The sequence below is a fragment of the Microcaecilia unicolor genome, chromosome 1, assembly GCF_901765095.1.
Source record: "Microcaecilia unicolor chromosome 1, aMicUni1.1, whole genome shotgun sequence".
Lineage (NCBI taxonomy): Eukaryota > Metazoa > Chordata > Amphibia > Gymnophiona > Siphonopidae > Microcaecilia > Microcaecilia unicolor.
Genome location: NC_044031.1, coordinates 390529922 through 390549389, shown reverse-complemented (window position 1 = coordinate 390549389; position 19468 = coordinate 390529922). Strand labels below are relative to the sequence as shown.

Here is a 19468-nt window from a genome sequence, read left to right as displayed (position 1 = left end):
TAGGCCAAACCCATGGGGCAATTGCCCCTCCAGCTTGGATCCGTGCAGGGGACAAGACTTACAGGGCCATAAAAAAAAATACTGGCCCTTACCACCGCACTCCTATACAGCACAGTAAGAGTGCTGAGTAACGCCTCCGACTGAAATACAGTAAGGAGAATTCATCAGCTAACGCTGGACTGCTGAAAGTGCTTAAAGAACAGTCCCAAAAGTAAGCAGCTAAGCTCCAGGAAGGCTAGGGGAGCGAACGGAAAGGTCCTATTAAGGCACCACTTTTCAGCCTGTTCAGTAAGTTTTGTAAGTGCTCAACCATTATCCCCTTCCTTCCCAGCAGGACCACATCATAGCGAACAAGCACCCCACCAGGCACAGCTGAAGCACGGGAATCCAGGTCGGAGGCCCAACCTACCAAACTGATCCTGAGCACTTCTGGGGAAATCATCACTTTTCAGGGAGCACGTTCCCTGGCAAGTGCCACGGGAGCCAAACGAACAGCTCCCACCAGGGTAAGAAATAAACACTCACCATGTTACGCAAGGCAGAAACATAATGCCAATGCCTGTCGCGCACAGCACAAAGCTGTTACTTTTGCTTTTATATCGCTCTGCTGCTACTTTTTTTTAGGCAGGAGTGTCAGGAAGCAGAGGATCAGAGCGCTGAAATTCTACAAGGGCCTGGAGACAGGGAAGGGGTAGAGGAAAGATCTGGCACCACCAGGTGTACCCTGTACTGGCCAAGCACAGCCATGAGCCCCTAGCTCAACTAAACCTGAGGGAACAGGCTAGGACCAAGCCTCAATTCAGAGATCTGCACAGGATATGTCCATCCACCTGCTGAGATAGAATACTGAAAGTGAGGCTGCTGCACAGTATCCTTTATGGCAGAGCTCTGGTGTTCTCTCTATCTGCACCTGCTGGTAGAGGGACATAAACCACTCATCTGTGGATTGATCTGTAGGAAGTATGGAAGAAAAGAATTTTCCTAAGGGGTTCCTAGTCATGTCTAAGGACTTGATACAAGAACTCTCTCTTTATGACTGATTGACTTTTATCCTTTTTTTAAAATTGTTGTTTTGCTAAATATTTAATCCTGTACTTACTTATTTTGAGGGAAATTACCAATAAAATTGTTATTACTTACTTAACAATACCCCAGCAGTGTGGGCTGGCATTTTTCCACAGTTTAAATGCTTTTTACTTTCTTGCCACCCCAGATGAGGCCTTGATATGTTTGCCTTCCCAGTGTTGTTGCTACTCCCCTCCCCCCCCCCCCCACCATTTTTTTCCCTTTTTATGTAGTGCCTCTGGGGCTACTCTTACTGGGGGGGGGTGAGAGGCAGGTTGCAAGGGTCTTCACCAAATGTCTAGCGGTAGTTACAGCGTCACTATGCAGACTGGGAGTCCATGTGTTCCCATATCTCGATGACTGGATGGCAAAGAGCACTTCTCCGGAGGGTGCTCAGGAGTCCATGCAAATGATTATTCAGGTCCTTGAGCTGCTAGGGTTTGTTTTAAATTACCTCAAGTCCCGTCTTTGCCCTGTCCAGCTTGTGAGCACTTCTGCCTTGTTCATTGTCCGTGCGCCCGTGGGCACTTCTGTCTTGATTTTCTTGTTGCCTTGTTCATAGTCTGTGTGCCTGCGTGCACTTCTGCCTTGTTCATTGTCCGTGCGCCCGTGGACACTTCTGTCTTGATTTCTTGTTTAGGGTGCCTGTGTGCACTTCTGCTTCTGTTCTTCTCTGTTAGTCTGTGTGGGTCAGCTTTGTGTCCAGCCCTGCTTGCTCTAGTCCCCTCTACCTTCAGCTTCAGCCTTAGTTCTGTTGTTTGTCTGGGTGGGTCAGCTTTGTGTCTGCCCTGTTTGTCTTTAGCTTCAGTTCCTATCCTGCTTGTGTCTGCCCTGCAAGCCTTCAGCTTTAGTTCTGACCCTGCTTGTGTCCGCCAGGCCTGTTTGAGAATCCTGAATCCTGTTCCAGTCAAGCTTGTTTAAGAATCCTGTTCCCGCCAAGCTTGTTCCAGTATCCGGTTCCAGCCAAGCCAAGTTTGTTCCAGAATCCGGTTCCAGCCAAGCCAAGTTTGTTCCAGAATCCGGTTCCAGCCAAGCCAAGTCCATTCCAGCCGAGCCAAGTCCGTTCCAGAATCCAGCTCCATCCTTGCTTGTTAGTCCAGTCCTGGTTGGGGGGTTTGTCTCCTGCTGCCGCTCGACGACAGTAGGCCAAGGGCTCATATTGTTCCAGAGTCCATGACTGTTTGTTTTGAGCCTGAGACCGTGACAGGACGTCTGTATCATGTCACCCCTGTTTTTCCTTTCCTTCAAGGTATACATGTTCAGGTTGGCAAGTCTCTCCTCGTATGGTTTGCAACGCAAATCCCATACCGTTTTTGTAGCTTTTCTTTGCATTGCTTCCAAAACTGAACACAATACTCCAAGTGGGACCTCACCAACGATTTGTAGAGGGGCATCAACACCTCCTTTCGTCTGCTGGTTATACCCCTCTCTATGCAGCCTAGCATCCTTCTGGCCACGGCCGTCGCCTTCTCACATTGTTTCGTTACCTTCAGATCCTCAGACACCAACACCCCAAGGTCTCTCTCCTCAGTAGAGCTTAATAATCTCTCTTATCCTTTTCGGTATCTCACTTTTGGGTTTCTGTACCCCAAGTGCATCACTCTGCGCTTCTTGGCATTAAATGTTTACTAAACCAAAAAACACCAAAGATCAACAAATGTTGTATACCCATAAATTTAAAAAATGTTTTTTTAAATAATTTTTTCTCAAATCTAGTGCATCATGATTATTGGAGAAGCTAGATTAGCTGCGTGGTCACGCCGACGAAATCCGAGGTGATCGACGAAAACTGAGACAAAATTTTCGTGAAAAAAATCGACGATAACCGAAACCGACGAAATCCGAAGTCAACGAAAACCAAGGTTTCACTGTAATAATAAACAGTACTGTACATGTGTTTATCAGATGTCAAGCTTCTTTGGGTCACAACGGTTAAGTGCATACTCTGGTTAACTGCATGTATTTCTTTGGTCCCAGACCCTTGCACTTAAGCTGATTGCACTGTATATATATATATAAACCCCGCTAAGCTAACCGCCTTTAACGAATTCCAGAGTTTAATTACACTTTGAGTGAATAAAAATTTTCTCCGATTCGTTTTAAATGTACTACTTTGTAATTTCATCACATGCCCCCTAGTCCTAGTATTTTTGGAAAGAGTAAGCAAACGATTCACATCTACCCGTTCCACTCCACTCATTATTTTATAGACCTCTATCATATCTCCTCTCAAGCCGTCTTTTCTCCAAGCTGAAGAGCCCTAGATGCTTCAGCCTTTCTTCATAAGGAGGTCGTCCCATCCCCTCATTTACATCGCTCTTCTGTACCTTTCCAATTCCACTATATCATTTTGAGATGCAGTGACTAGAACTGCACACAATATTCAAGATGCGGTCGTACCATGGAGCAATACAAAGGCATTATAACGTCCTCATTTTGTTTTCCATTCCTTTCCTAATAATACCTAACATTCTATTTGCTTTCTTAGCAGCCACCGCACACTGAGCAGAGGGTTTCAACATATCAGTGATGACACCTAGATCCCTTCCTTGTCGGTGACTCCTAATGTGGAACCTTGCATCATGTAGCTATAGTTCGGGTTCCTCTTTCCCACATGCATCACTTTGCAATTGCTCACATTAAACATCATCTGCCATTTAGTCGCCCAATCTCCCAATCTCATAAGGTCCTCTTCTAATTTTTCACAATCCTCTTGTGATTTAACAACTTTGAATAACTTTGTGTCTGCAAATTTAACTTTAATTCCACCATTATTGGTAAAACACAATGAAAAAAGTGTCAATTCTGGGTGGAACTTCATGTTTATAAATCTGCTATTAACCTCCCTTTATTTTTATTTATCTGAATCCTTTTCAGGTTCACCTGAGGGATATTCTTCGAAGCTGGAAAGATGCCATTGGATGATATCCGGATGAGCAGTGGTGACCTGCTGGACAAGGAGCCACTAGATGCGGGAGGCTTTGGAATGGTGTTTTTATGTTGTCACAGAAGGCATGGATTGGTGGTCCTGAAAACGGTCTACACCGGGCCCCAGCGCACTGAGTAAGTTGGCAGCCTCAGAGAGCCCAATTATTGGACAGCCATGGGAATGGGACCCGATTTATTCTCTCACCCTTACATATGATCCCTCAAGAGAAGGACCATGAGGCACACTGGCAGATCAGTAAGGGAAGCTTGCACTATCAGTGCCCACTTTGTACCTTTTATATGTACAAGTACAGGATTTCCATTTATAGTGCTGTCAACCTTGTACCACAGCTAAATAAAAGGTAAGGGATAGGTACAGCTGCCTAAGGGCAGAACCCCTCAAGGCAAGGGCAGAAAATGATTGAAATGTGAATGTGGGCTGACAGTAGATGAAAAGCGAGGAAGTGCTTAGCTCCTCCTCCCATCCAAGTTTTGGGGAGGACAAAATGCAGACAGACTTTGAGAACTTTTTAATAATTTTTTTTCCAAGATGCCACGTGTTGGAAATCATAAAAATGTTAAGGTAGTCTGTTGTATCATACCATCTTTGATTTTTAACATGTGACATGCCTCTTTCCAGTCTGAAATGTAAGTTCTGCTTTATATTGCCTTTATTTTTTTTCTATAGATTTAATGCTTCTCTTCTTGAGGAAGGTAAAATTATGCACAGACTGGACCACAGTCGGGTTGTAAAGCTGTTAGGCCTGATATTAGAGGATGGCAACTACTCTTTGGTGATGGAATATATGAAGAAGGGAAACTTAATGAATGTGCTGCAAGCAGTAAGTAGTGAAAATGGAGACATATTTCACAAGGGGCTGTGTTAGATTCATCTTCATGTGTGCAATGATCTATATATATAAAAGGCAAGACCAACGTTCTATGAAGCCTCCAGCCGGAAGTGTGAAGCGTCAGAGATATCCGGTTTCCCCATGAGTGAAGGAAAACAGCACAGCACGAAATCTCACACAGTGAAGGACTCAGAGGGGGGAGGGGAGAGAGATGCCCTCACTCTCTCTGTAACAAAACACAGAACAGCAGGACACTTAACACTGAAGGACTGGACGCGGAGGGGGGGAGGGGGAGGGAGAGAGGGCAGGAACACACACTCCCACATGCACAATCTGAAGAAAACCTTGCTAGCCCCCGTTTCATTTGCATCAGAAACGGGGCTTTTTACTAGTGATTTACTATTTGTTTGATGTACACTTGACTACTTTTTTGTTTTTAACTGAGAATCATCTTTGTTGATACAGCAACATTATTTAGTTACTAGTAAAAAAGGCCCCGTTTCTTAACTCAATGAAACGGGCGCTAGCAATGTAATGAGTTCCTGCCATTAATGTTTCCACGGTTGTATTCTGAATATAATTGTTGTTTACATGTGTAAGATTTCTTTATATACAATAGTTTTGTGTAAATTGTGTTACAATGTGGTAAAAGTTTTCCTTGTTCAGGCCCTTCAATCAGTTAACAATCACATCAGAAGAGCTCCTTACTCCTGAGAATGCAACATACAGTTGCCCATGTGAGAGACTGAGAGTGACAGTGGGGCTCATTTTCAAAGCACTTAGCCTCCCAAAGTTCCATAGAAACCTATGGAACTTAGCCTCCCAAAGTGCTTTGAAAATATGCCTCAGTGTGTTTTACAAACAGTGCAAGTGAGAGATACACAGAGTGATTGTGTGTGTGTGCGCGCGCGTGTGGTGTGTGTGTGTGCGTGTGGTGTGTGTGATGTGTGAGAGTGACAAAGTGATTAAATGTTTGTCTTCCCTTCCGTTCTGTGCACTTGCCTCCACTGATGTTCGTACCTCCCTGTATATGATTGATTGTTGGAGATTCAATCCACTCCACTTCCCTCCTCCAAATTCCATTCTGTCTGATTGGTTGTTCGTTCCTGTGATGTCGCGTTTGTTTGCTTGGCAACTATGCAGCGTTCCGTTTCCTCGACATGAGGGCGGGGACAGTGAGAGCCAATGAAACGCTGAATGACAGACTTACGAACCCTACAGTGCCACGGAGTCAGCGTCAGAATGTTGGAGGTGCTTTTTATTATATAGGATGTTTCATGCTGGCTGTATTAACTTTGTTTCCATTATATAAGTACATAAGTAATGCCATACTGGGAAAAGACCAAGGGTCCATCGAGCCCAGCATCCTGTCCACGACAGCGGCCAATCCAGGCCAAGGGCACCTGGCAAGCTTCCCAAACGTACAAACATTCTATACATGTTATTCCTGGAATTGTGGATTTTTCCCCAGTCCATTTAGTAGCGGTTTATGGACTTGTCCTTTAGGAAACCGTCCAACTCCTTTTTAAACTCTGCTAATCTAACCGCCTTCACCACTTTCTCCAGCAACGAATTCCAGAGTTTAATTATACGTTGGGTGAAGAAAACTTTTCTCCGATTTGTTTTAAATTTACTACACTGTAGTTTCATCGCATGCCCCCTAGTCCTAGTATTTTTGGAAAGCGTGAACAGACGCTTCACATCCACCTGTTCCACTCCACTCATTATTTTATATACCTCTATCATGTCTCCCCTCAGCCGTCTCTTCTCCAAGCTGAATAGCCCTAGCCTCCTTAATCTTTCTTCATAGGGAAGTCGTCCCATCCCCGCTATCATTTTAGTCGCCCTTCTCTGCACCTTTTCCAATTCTACTATATCTTTCTTGAGATGCGGCGACCAGAATTGAACACAATACTCAAGGTGCGGTCGCACCATGGAGCGATACAACGGCATTATAACATCCTCACACCTGTTTTCCATACCTTTCCTAATAATACCCAACATTCTAATCGCTTTCCTAGCCGCAGCAGCAGGTTTGAGTCAGGCACAGGAGTGGGTGACTGCATCCAGAAGTGTAGAGATGAAACTGCTCTCCTAGCTCAGGGTTCTGAGGATGCAAGCTCCTGCCAGTAATTTTCTTGCCTAAGTTTTCTGCCCAGAGCCCATTATTTTCTTGAACATTTGTTGTTTTGAGTTTTTTGCGTGGGTGTGTGTGGGGGGGGGGGGGGGGATTATGACATTTCTCCTCTTAATATCAGCTAGACACTGCAGATGATGGTGCACCACTCATTTCCCAGCTGATACAACAGAGAGATGATATGGCTAATAGCCATTATTGATGTCACATACAAAAAAAACTTCAGTTGGCCCACAATAATTCTGGTTGCTCCTGTGGGCCTTTGCAGTACATCAAACATGCCTAAGTTCAGCTCTTGGGCCCCGATGCTCAAAACTCTGGTGCTATTCCAAATAGCGCTGTAAAAATACCGCTAGAACAGTGCAGAATAATGACCTAGTGCTCAACACTAATGATATGCAAATATAGGCGCGTTTTTAGCATTGAGCATTAAGGAGTTCGGCAGGAGGAGTGTGCTTTGGCGTGGGAGGATTGTGCTTGACGCATGCACAGAAGAGCTCCAGTAAGCTTGGCTGCTGTGTGCATGCACTTTGTAAAACCCGAATGTGAAGCACACTCTGACATCTGTTTTCTGCTGCCTAAATATAAGCGTTTTTTTGTTGTTTGTTTTTATGCTTGGATGCTTATATTTAGACACAGGAAATGGATACTAATGCGCAGTTTCACTGAGCATCTTTTTTTTTTTTTTTTTTAATATTCCAACGTTTTATTGAAAACAGTATAAAAGAATTAGATACGTCAGCACAAATTTGTCTCAACATACAAAAGTAAAATAAACGACTTTACAATGACAAGCAAACTACTCAAACTGCTTTCAAGTTATTCCCTTATTTTGTCCCTCTTCCCACCCATCCCTTACAATAGCAACTGTTCTCCTACAGCTCATTACTCCAAACCACATAAACAACATTATCTCTAATATAGTAAAATTAGATAATGGACATTACACCTGTCATCAATGCTTGTACTGTCAATATGCATTGCAAGTTAAGGAAATTCAAATTCCCTATTCTTCTGGTAAAAAAATATGTATTGCAAGGAAGAACGGATTGTAATTCATCCAATTGTATATATGGCATCCGTTGTCCATGTGGTCTTTGGTATATTGGCCAGACCACACGGAAAATTAAACGGGTAGCTCAACATTTAAGTAATCTGCGTATCGGTCACATGGAAAGCTCCCTTAGAGGGGCATAATTGAACGAAAACGTCTATGTCCATGGGCGTTTATCTCCAAGAACGGGTCCGTGAAGGGGCGGACCGAACCGTATTCGAAAAAAATAGACGTCCATGTTTATTCGACAATTTGTGAGCTGGGCGTTTTTGTTTTCAGCGATTAATGGAAAATGAAAGCGCCTAGCTCAAAAACGAATAAATCCAAGGCATTTGTTCGTGGGAGGGCCAGGATTCGTAATGCACTGGTCCCCCTCACATGCCAGGACACCAACCGGGCACCCTAGGGGGCACTTTTACAAAAAAAAACAAAAAGTTAAAGAGCTCCAGGTGCATAGCACCCTTCCCTTGTGTGTTGAGCCCCCCAAATTCCCCTCAAAATCCACTGCCCACGAGTCTACACCATTACTATAACCCTAAGGGGGGAAGGGGGGCACCTACAGGTGGGTACAGGGGGTTTGGGGGGGGTTGGACGACTAAGCATTAAGCAGCACAATTGTAACAGGTGGGGGGGGATGGACCTGGTCCACCTGCCTGAAGTCCACTGCACCCCCTAACAACTGCTCCAGGGACCTGCATACTGCTGTCAGGGAGGCTGGGTATGACATTTGAGGGTGAAATAAAAAGTTGTGAACATCATTTTTTGTGGTGGGAGGGCGTTTAGTGACCACTGGGGGAGTCAGGGGAGGTCATCCCCGATTCCCTCCGTGGTAATCTGGTCAATTTAGGGCACTTTTTGGGGGCCTTATTCTGGAAAAAACAGGGTCCAAGAAAAGTGCCCTAAATTCTAGCACAAACGACATACTTTTTTTCCATTATCAGCGAAGGCGCCCATCTCTGTTCGGGTGATAACCATGCCCACAGTCCCGCCCTTCACCACGCCTCTGACACGCCCCCGTCAACTTCGTACGCTTCCGCGATGGAGGTGCAGTTGAAAACGTCCAAGTTCGGCTTTCGATTATACCGCGTTATTCGTTTTTGTGAGATAAACGGTCCATCTCCCGATTTAGGTCGGAACTTGGGCGTTTTTCTCGTTCGTTTATAAGCAGGTTAGTGTCCCATTGGGCACAAATACAGCATGCAGTACAAGAACTACGTTTTGTTGTTCTTAATCAGATTAGAACACAGAGAGGAGGCAGTGTTCCCCGTATGTTGTTAAGGAAAGAAGCAGAGGTTGATTTTCCAATGGAACATGGTATCCCATCATGGTCTTAATAAGGAAATTGATTGCTTAATCTATGAGTGATGGTATCTAAAGCACTGATTTCCTGTCCACACCATGCGCATGCGCCGGGCATCGTTCAGACGTTCCCACAAGGGTATGGTGTGGATTTTTTATTTTTTTTGTTACATTTGTACCCTGCGCTTTCCCACTCATGGCAGGCTCAATGCGGCTTACATGGGGCAAATTGGAGGGTTAAGTGACTTGCCCAGAGTCACAAGGAGCTGCTTGTGCCTGAAGTGAGAATCAAACTCAGTGCCTCAGTTCCCCAGGACCAAAGTCCAACACCCTAACCACTAGACCACTCTCCACATGATTGAGTACCCAGCGGCTTAGGGCAGCCGGTAAGCATTATAAGTTTGTTTGAAATGTATTAATAATTGTATGGAAAGAATGAAGTAGTCAATTTGAAATATATCTTTGCTGTTTCATTTAGAATTACTGACCCCTGAAGACGCTGTATGAGCAAAACACATACGTGTTGGGTCACAGCATGCAAACACAATATTGGTAACAATAAGATGCCAGTATGTATCAGTAAGAAAAGGACAATATGAATGTGCAGTCACATGTTTCTTCTTTTGGATGTTAAAAAGAAGTCATTGAAGAATTTGATGCACGTAACAAAACTGTTTTTCTGAAGGAGTTGTGCTAGCGTCAAGGAGGTTGGAGTGAGGAATAGCAGATTCAGTCTAAAAGTGGAGAGCTGACTTTAAGTGATAAAAGATATAAAACTGTTTGGTTAAATAAACTGCGCTAGCTCCAAGGAGTTGGAGCGAAGAATAGTGGGTCAAATCAGAACGTATACAGCTGACCTCCATTGGTATTATTTTGTGAACTGAGGCAAAAGCGAAAAGTATATGTCACTACCGGAGGAGATTACAAGAAAACATGGACTGACGCCTTTATTAAAGACTAGTAAAAAAGGCCTGTTTCTGACACAAATGAATGGGCGCTAGCAAGGTTTTCCTCAGAGTGTGCATGTTTGAGAGAGTGTATGTGAGAGTGACTGTGTGTGAGAGAGAGTGAATGTGGCGAGTGTATGTGTATGAGAGAGTGAGTCTGGGTGCGAGTGTGTGTGTGAGAATGAGAGTGTGTGCAAGTGCGTATGTGAGATACAGTGTGAGAGAGAGAGTGTGTTTCACACAGATACAGTGTGTGCGAGAGAGAGAGTATGTGTGAGAGACAGACTGTCTGTGAGACAGTGTATGAGACCAAGAGAGTGTGGTGAGTGACTGTGTGACACATAGAGAGTGAATGTGATACAGTGTGAGACATAGAGTGAGTGAGAGAGAGAAGACATTGACTGTGAAGACTGTGTGAGAGAGTGTGTGTGTGACAGAGATACCCCCCCCCCCCCCCCTGGTGTCAGGCCCCCCTCTCTCTCTCTGGTGTCTGAGGTGTTACTGTGCAGGAGAGTGTTTGCCTACTCCTTAGTTCCTGCCTGTGATTCGTGAAACCGAATATCTACACCACCATGCAAAACGGAAGTGAGGCTTCATTAGAACGTTGATGGTGCCTTTTATATATATATAGATTTTTATTATCACATTTGCGTGGCTGGATCCACAAGGGTAAGTCTTAATCTACTTCCTAAGCGGTAGCTTGAAAATCATAACAACCTGTTATCAGCAATATCTTAATCTCATATTGAAAGAGATTCCCTTCAGTGTAAATATATTGTATGTAATGATTTATAGTGGGGAGTGGCCTAGTGGTTAGGGTGGTGGGACTTTGGTCCTGGGGAACTGAGGAAACCGAGTTCGATTCCGACTTCAGGCACAGGCAGCTCCCTGTGACTCTTGGGCAAGTCACTTAACCCTCCATTGCCCCAGGTACAAATAAGTACCTGTATAAAATATGTAAGCCACATTGAGCCTGCCCCATGAGTGGGAAAGCGCGGGGTACAAATGTAACAAAAAAAAATAGTATGAGTCTGTGAACATCCATTCACATTTAGACATTTAGAGTTCAAACGATCGTAACACGTATATGCCCCACTTAGTTACTTTTATTTATCAACCCCTTTAGATTAACCATACAATCCAGTTGAACATTCCTCCAACTCCATAGTAACGAATACACACCCCAGCAACTTTCAACACGTTATAATTCTTGGAATCCCACCAAAAATTTTATCTTCCCTCCCTTCCTTCCTTCCGTTATCCATGATTGAAAATACATTTTTTCCCCACTATGCAAGATTATTTAAGAACATACGTTCCCCTTGGTTACTCTCTCCCCATTGCCAGTGATACCTAATAACAGTTGAGACGCCCAAAATCGCTTTCAATTATACCGATTTGGGCACCCACGGGAGAAAGACGCCCTTCTCCGATTTGGGTTGAAATATGGGCGTCTTGCTCTTTCAAAAATAAGGCTGAATGTCTTCTCCTATGTCCAACGACTCACATTTTGCATCTTCAACATGTAATAACTTTACTGGTGATTTGGTCTGTCCCGATATCTCAACTCCATCTCTTACCACTTACTTACAGACCTTTAACCTGCTTGCTTGGCTGCCAGCATCCTGTCCACATATGCATTTGCCTCCTCTACACGTTCAAAGAAAAGAAGTTTCGTCCATTATCAATCAGCTTAAGTTTAGCCGGGTATAACAAACTGAATTTATATTTCAAGCTAAATAGCTTTATACATAATGAGGGCAAATTTTTCCATGCCATAGATACTCTGGTTGAGTAATCTTGAAAGCAAAGTATCCTTGAATCCTGATACTCCAATTTTTGTCCTGCTCGCAATGCCTGTAGAATTAAAACTTTGTGTGCATAGTTGAGGATTTTGAAAATAACTACTCTCGGCCTGTTCGCGCGCCCTCACTTCTCTGGCCCAGTCGATGTGCTCTCTCCACCCGTACGGATCTTGTTAGCTTTTGCAAGAATTTTCAGTAACCATTTTTCTAAGAAAGTGCACAGGTCCCGCTCCGGCAATGCCTCCGGTAACCCCACTAGGCGTAAATTGTTTTGTCGAGAGCGATTTTCCAGGTCCTCCAACTTTGCTTCCACCTCCGCGAGTCGGGTCTTTAGCTGCGGTTGCTCCTCTGAGACCTTTAGAATATCCTCTTCTGCTTCCCTACTCTTTGCTGTACCGCTTGAAGTTCTGTTATCAACGTCGCATGCCGTTCGTCAAGTCCTTCCAACTTATCCAATATTAATTGCAGCTTTTTGCCCACTGCTTGTTCAACCGTTGCTTTTACCTCTTCAGTGATTTCTGCCGCCCACTTGGAGCTTGGTGTTGGCGATGGCAGCAGTGTTCTATCCTCCATTTTGTTTTCACTGGCGCGGTTCTTTTCTTTCGGTTCTTTCCTAAGTGATTTGGTCGCCATCCGCCACCTCAGTTATGTCCTCTATTTCTGTAGTGTACTCAATTACCCCTGAGCAATTCACTTCGGGCCGGTGGCTGCTTTATTATTTGCAGATGATCTGAGGCGCTGCAGAGCAGCTCTTTCCTGCGTCTTCACTGCATACCCCAGCCGGAAGTCTAAATGATTTTAATAGATATGAACAGCACTGAGTGGAAAGGTTTTCAAGGTTACAATAGTAAAAAAATAATAAAGATTGATGAATATATAAAATAACAGTTTGAGAAAGTGTATAATAGTAACATAGTAGATGACGGCAGAAAAAGATCTGCACAGTCCATCCAGTCTGCCCAACAAGACAAACTCATATGTGCTAGTTTTGTGTAATCTTACCTTGATTTGTAACTGTCAATTTCAGGGCACAGACTGTACAGTCTGCCCAGCACTAATCCCCGCCTCCCAACCACCAGCTCTGCCACCCAATCTCGGCTAAGCTCCTGAGGATCCATTTCTTCTGAACAGGATTCCTTTGTTATCCCACGCATGTTTGAATTCCGTTACCGTTTCATCTCCACCACCCTCCCGCGGGGAGGGCATTCCAAGCATCCACCACTCTCTCCGTGAAAAAAATACTTCCTGACATTTTTTTTTTAGTCTGCCCCCATTCAATCTCATTTCATGCTCTCTAGTTCTGCTGCCTTCCCATCTCCAGAAAAGGTTCGTTTGCGGATTAATACCTTTCAAATATTGAACGTCTGTATCATATCACCCCTGTTTCTCCTTTCCTCCAGGGTATACTGTTGAGGTCCGCAAGTCATAAGTACATAAGTAATGCCACACCTGGGAAAAGACCAAGGGTCCATCGAGCCCAGATCCCAGGCCACGACAGCGCCAATCCAGGCCAAGGGCACCTGGCAAGCTTCCCAAACGTACAAACATTCTATACATGTTATTCCTGGAATTTTGGATTTTTCCCAGTCCGTTTAGTAGCGGTTTATGGACTTGTCCTTTAGGAAACCGTCCAACCCCTTTTTAAACTCTGCTAAGCTAACCGCCTTCACCACTTTCTCCGGCAACGAATTCCAGAGTTTAATTACACGTTGGGTGAAGAAAAAAGTTTCTCCGGATTTGTTTTAAATTTACTACACTGTAGTTTTCATCGCATGCCCCCTAGTCCTAGTATTTTTGGAAAGCGTGAACAGACTCTTCATATCCACCTGTTCCACTCCACTCATTATTTTATATACCTCTATCATGTCTCCCCCTCAGCCGTCTCTTCTCCAAGCTGTATAGCCCTAGCCTCCTTAGTCTTTCTTCATAGGGAAGTCGTCCATCCCCGCTATCATTTTAGTTCGCCCTTCGCTGCACCTTTTCCAATTCCTACTATATCTTTCTTGAGATGCGGCGACCAGAATTGAACACAATACTCAAGGTGCGGTCGCACCATGTAGCGATACAACGGCATTATAACATCCTCACACCTGTTTTCCATACCTTTCCTAATAATACCCAACATTCTATTTGCTTTCTTAGCCGCAGCAGCACACTGAGCAGAAGGTTTCAGTGTGTTATCGACGACGACACCCAGATCCCTTTCTTGGTCCGTAACTCCTAACGTGGAACCTTGCATGACGTAGCTATAATCGGGTTCTTTTTTCCCACATGCATCACCTTGCACTTGCTCACATTAAACGTCATCTGCCATTTAGCCGCCCAGTCTCCCAGTCTCCCAGTCTCGTAGGTCCTCTTGTAAGTTTTCACAATCCTGTCGCGATTTAACGACTTTGAATAACTTTGTGTCCATCAGCAAATTTAATTACCATCGCTAGTTACTCCCATCTCTAAATCATTTATAAATATATTAAAAAGCAGCGGTCCTAGCACAGACCCCTGAGGAACCCCACTAACTACCCTTCTCCATTGTGAATACTGCCCATTTAACCCCACTCTCTGTTTCCTATCCTTCAACCAGTTTTTTAATCCACAATAGGACATTTCCTCCTATCCCATGACCCTCCAATTTCCTCTGTAGCCTTTCATGAGGTACCTTGTCAAACGCCTTTTGAAAATCCAGATACACATATCAACCGACTCCCCTTTGTCCACATGTTGTTCACTCCCTCAAAGAATTGAAGTAAATTGGTCAGGCAAGATTTCCCCACACAAAAGCCATGCTGACTTGGTCTCAGTAATCCATGTCCTCGGATGTGCTCTGTAATTTTGTTTTTAATAATAGCCTCTACCATTTTCCCAGGCACCGACGTCAGACTCACCGGTCTATAATTTCCCGGATCTCCCCTGGAGCCTTTTTTAAAAATGGGCGTTACATTGGCCACCCTCCCATCTTCCGGTACCACGCTCGATTTTAAGGTAAGTTGCATATCACTAGCAGTAGCTCCGCAAGCTCGTTTTTCAGTTCTATCAGTACTCTAGGATGAATACCATCTGGTCCAGGGATTTGCTACTCTTCAGTTTGCCGAACTGCCCCATTACGTCCTCCAGGTTTACCGTGAAGTCAGTAAGTTTCTCCGACTCGTCCGCTTGAAATACCATTTCCGACACCGGTATCCCACCCAAATCTTCCTCGGTGAAGACCGAAGCAAAAGTCTCTCCGCTACGTCTTTGTCTTCCTTGATCGCCCCTTTTACCCCTCGGTCATCCAGCGGCCCAACCGATTCTTTTGCCGGCTTCCTGCTTTTAATATACCGAAAAAAAATTTTACTATGTTTTTTTGCCTCTAATGCTATCTTTTTTCATACTCCCTCTTGGCCTTCTTAATCTGCGCCTTGCATTTGCTTTGACACTCCTTATGCTGTTTCTTGTTATTTTCAGACGGTTCCTTCTTCCATTTTCTGAAGGCGTTTCTTTTAGCCCTAATAGCTTCTTTCACCTCACTTTTCAACCAGGCCGGGTGTCTTTTGGACTTCCGTCTTTCTTTTCTAATTTGCGGAATATGTATGGCCTGGGCCTCCAGGATGGTATTTTTGAACAGCATCCACGCCTGTTGTACAGTTTTTACTCTCTCAGTTGCCCCCCTAAGTTTTTTTTTTACCGTTCTTCTCATTTTATCATAGTCTCCCTTTTTTAAAGTTAAACGCTAACGTATTTGACTTTCTGTGTACAGTTACTTCAAGGTCGATGTCAAACTGATCATATTATGGTCACTGTTATCAAGCGGCCCCAGTACCATAACGTCCCTCACCAGATCATGCGCTCCACTAAGGACCAAGTCTAGAATTTTTCCTTCTCCTCGTCGGCTCCTGCACCAGTTGCTCCATAAAGCTGTCCTTGATTTCATCAAGGAATTGTATCTCTGTAGCGTGTCCCGATGTAACATTTACCCAGTCTAATTTGGATAATTGAAGTCACCCATTATTATCACATTGCCCATTTGTTCGCGTCTCTGATTTCTTTTATCATTTCTGTGTCTACCTGCTCATCCTGGCGAGGGACGGTAGTACACTCCTATCACCATTTTTTTTCCCTTTTATACATGGAATTTCAACCCACAGTGATTCAAAGGTGTGATTTGTGTCCTGCTGAATTTGTAATCTATCTGAGTCAAGGCTCTCGTTAATATACAATGCTACCCCTCCACCAGTCTCTCCTCATACGTCTTGTAATGCAAATCCCATACCATCCTCGTAGCTTTTCTTTGCACTGCTTCAATTCTTTTTACATCCTTAGCAAGATACGGCCTCCAAAACTGAACACAATACTCCAGGTGGGGCCTCACCAACAATTTATACAGGGGCATTAACACCTCTTTTCTTCTGCTGGTCACTCCCCTTTCTATACAGCCTAGCAACCTTCTACATACGGCCACCGCCTTGTCACACTGTTTCGATGTACCCATATCAGAACAGTAATACAGGAGGGATATTTCCTTTTTTATATTTGATGGTTACGTTTGAGCTTAATATAAAAAATTTCAATGAAAAATTTATTGTTGCAAAAATAAATAAAAACAACTTATAAACAGATTAATTAAGGGAAGAAAGAAGAGAGTTTGTTAGGGTATTTATAGAAGGTGGGCTTTCATAACTGATTGGGTTGGTGAAATGAATTAGTGGGGCTGTCTGTTCTCATTGTAGGCCTTGTTGAAGAAATATGTCTTCAGAGATTTGCAGAAGATAGTTATTTCGTCGATCGTTTTCAGGTCTGTGGGTAATGCAGTCATGTAAGAGAAGGTGGTGGCGTGCATCAGTTTGTATTTTAGTCCTGTTACAGCTGGGGAAGTGCAGGTTGAGAAACTTGCGAGATGATCTTGTGGCATTTCTGGTAGGTAGGTCCACGAGGTTTAGCATGTAGGTTGGGGCGTCTGCGTGAATGATTTTGTGTACAATCGTGCAGATCTTGAATGCAATGTGTTCCTTAAGTGGGAGCCAGTGAAGTTTCTCTCTTAAGGGTTTTGCACGTTCATATTTGGTTTTTCCAAATATGAGTCTGGCGGCAGTATTCTGGGCTGTTTGGAGTTTTTTTGATAGTCTGTTCTTTACAGCCAGCGTGCAGTGCGTTGCAGTAGTCCAGATGACTTATTACCATTGACTGTACCAAGATACGAAGATGTATCTCGGGAAGAAAGGTTTTACTCTTTTGAGTTTCCACGTGGAGAAGAACATCTTTTTTGTAGTGTTCTTTATGTGGGCATCAAGAGTGAGGTTTCGATCAATGGTGACTCCAAGAATTTTTAAGTTTTGTGAGACAGGAAGAGAACAGTATGGTGTGGTTATGGTGAAGAAGTTTTTTGTGTTATATTGTGAGCTAAGTACAAGACGTGTTTTTTCTGCATTAAGTTTCAGTTGGAATGCATCTGCCCAGGTGTGCATTATTTGGAGGCTTTGGTTGATTTCGTTGTGATTTCATTTAGATCATGTTTGAACGGGATGTAAATTGTGACATCTGCATATATGTAGGGGTTGAGATTTGATTGGCTATAAGTTTAGCTAAAGGTATCATCATACGGTTGAATAAAGTTGGTGAGAGGGGATCTTTGGGGTACTCCACATTCGGGTGTCCATGGGAGTGATCTGTCCGTGTTCGTTGTTACTTGGTATGATCTTGTGGTTAGTAATCCTTTGAACCATTTGAGAACTGTGCCTCCTACTCTGAAGTATTCTAGTATATGTAAAAGTATTTCATGATTAACCATGTCAAAGGCGCTGGACATGTCGAATTGTAGGAGGAGTATGTTGTTACTAGTTGCAATTGCTTGTTTAAATGAGTTCATTGCAGACACTAGAACAGTTTCAGTGCTGTGATTTGACCGAAATCCTGATTGAGACTCGTGCAGGATTGAGTGTTTATTTAGGTATTCAGTGAGTTGTTTGGTCGCTATGCCTTCCATGAGTTTGGTTATAAGTGGAATAGATGCTATTGGGCGATAGTTGGTTAAGTCCATTGTGCTTTTCTTAGCATCTTTTGATAGCGGAGTAAGTAGGATGTTTCCTTTATCCGTGGGAAAGAGGCCATTTTGGAGTCTGTAGTTTACGTGGTTCATGAGGTCTGTTTTGAATTGTTTGGGTGCGGATCTTATTAGACTGTTAGGGCAAATGTCTAGTTTGCATTGCGATTTGGCGTATTTTCCGAGTCACTGTGAAATTTCATTTGTTGAATGTGTATCCAAGACTGCCTGAAAACAGTGTAGAGTATGAGTTTAAACGAAGATTTTTAAAAAAGGGGATTTAAAAAAAAAAGGGGGAGTAATTAAAAATAATCAACCTGTAATCAGATATACTCGCAATCAGCAGCTCTTGCAAGACATAAAAGCAGTTAGAAGTAGGGTGGCAGCTTGGGTTTTTTAAAACCATCCAGCGATTTTAGGTGGGCACAGTGTGGAGTATTTAATTTACCTTTGGAATTTGTTTTTACAAATGTCCTGAAGATATCTAATACTCAGCAATTGTGTCATTGGAACACATTAAAGATGGACGCTGAAATGCGTGGAGGGGCATTTTTGATATGTCTAAGTCCGACTTTAGACGTTTTGCAAAAATTGTCCAAAATCTAAATAGGAAAGAAGTTAATTTTCAAAAAAGAAAAATGTCTACCTTTTGTTTTCGAAAATACTGTTACTAACAAGGTTTTGTACTTTGAACATTTTGTTTTTGGTCCATTTTCAAACAAAAAAAAGTCCAAGTGTAAAACATAGAAAATCAAGCTATTGGGATGTAGGAGGGGCCAGCATTTTTAGTAGACTGGTCTCCCAGACATCCCAGGAGATAAATGGGGCACCCTAGAGGGCACTGCAATGGACTTCAAAAATATGCTCCCAGGTACACATCTCACCATTGCTCCCTTATCTTGTCTGCTGAGCCCCCCAAATCTACTACTACTACTTATCATTTCTATAGTGCTACAAGGCCAACCCAAAACCCAGTGCCCACAACTGTACACCATTACAATAGCCCTTATGGATGAAGGGGACACCTATATGTGGGTACAGTGGGTTTCTGGTGAGTTTTGAACAGCTCAGTTTCCCCCACAAATGTACCAGGTAGAGGGAGATAGGGACCAGAGTCCCTCACTCCCTGGTGCACTGCTCTGACCACTACACTACTCGAGGGACGTGCATGCTGCTCTGATAGACCTGGCTCTAACATCCAAGGCTGTCATAGAGGCTGCTAAATCATATTTGTATTCACATTTGTGGGGGGTATTGGGGGTCACCCCTGATTCCCTCCAATGGTCATCTGGTCATTTAGGGCACACTTTGTGCCTTATTCGTTATAAAAACAGGTCTAGCTCAAAAAAGTCCTGGACACTTTTGTTTT

The 19468-nt window shown here is 43.6% G+C and overlaps 1 protein-coding gene across 2 annotated transcripts in view; it reads left to right on the top strand.

Annotated features, from left to right (window-relative positions):
- RIPK1 (receptor interacting serine/threonine kinase 1) overlaps positions 1-19468 on the top strand; it is a 273536-nt gene that overhangs the window by 19120 nt on the left and 234948 nt on the right. For both annotated transcript variants that reach the window (XM_030210928.1, XM_030210923.1), the window contains exons 2-3: positions 3943-4128; positions 4682-4835. In XM_030210928.1, coding sequence (XP_030066788.1) covers positions 3977-4128; positions 4682-4835 — 306 coding nt within the window. In that variant the 5' untranslated portion in view covers positions 3943-3976. The remainder of the gene's footprint in view (positions 1-3942; positions 4129-4681; positions 4836-19468) is intronic.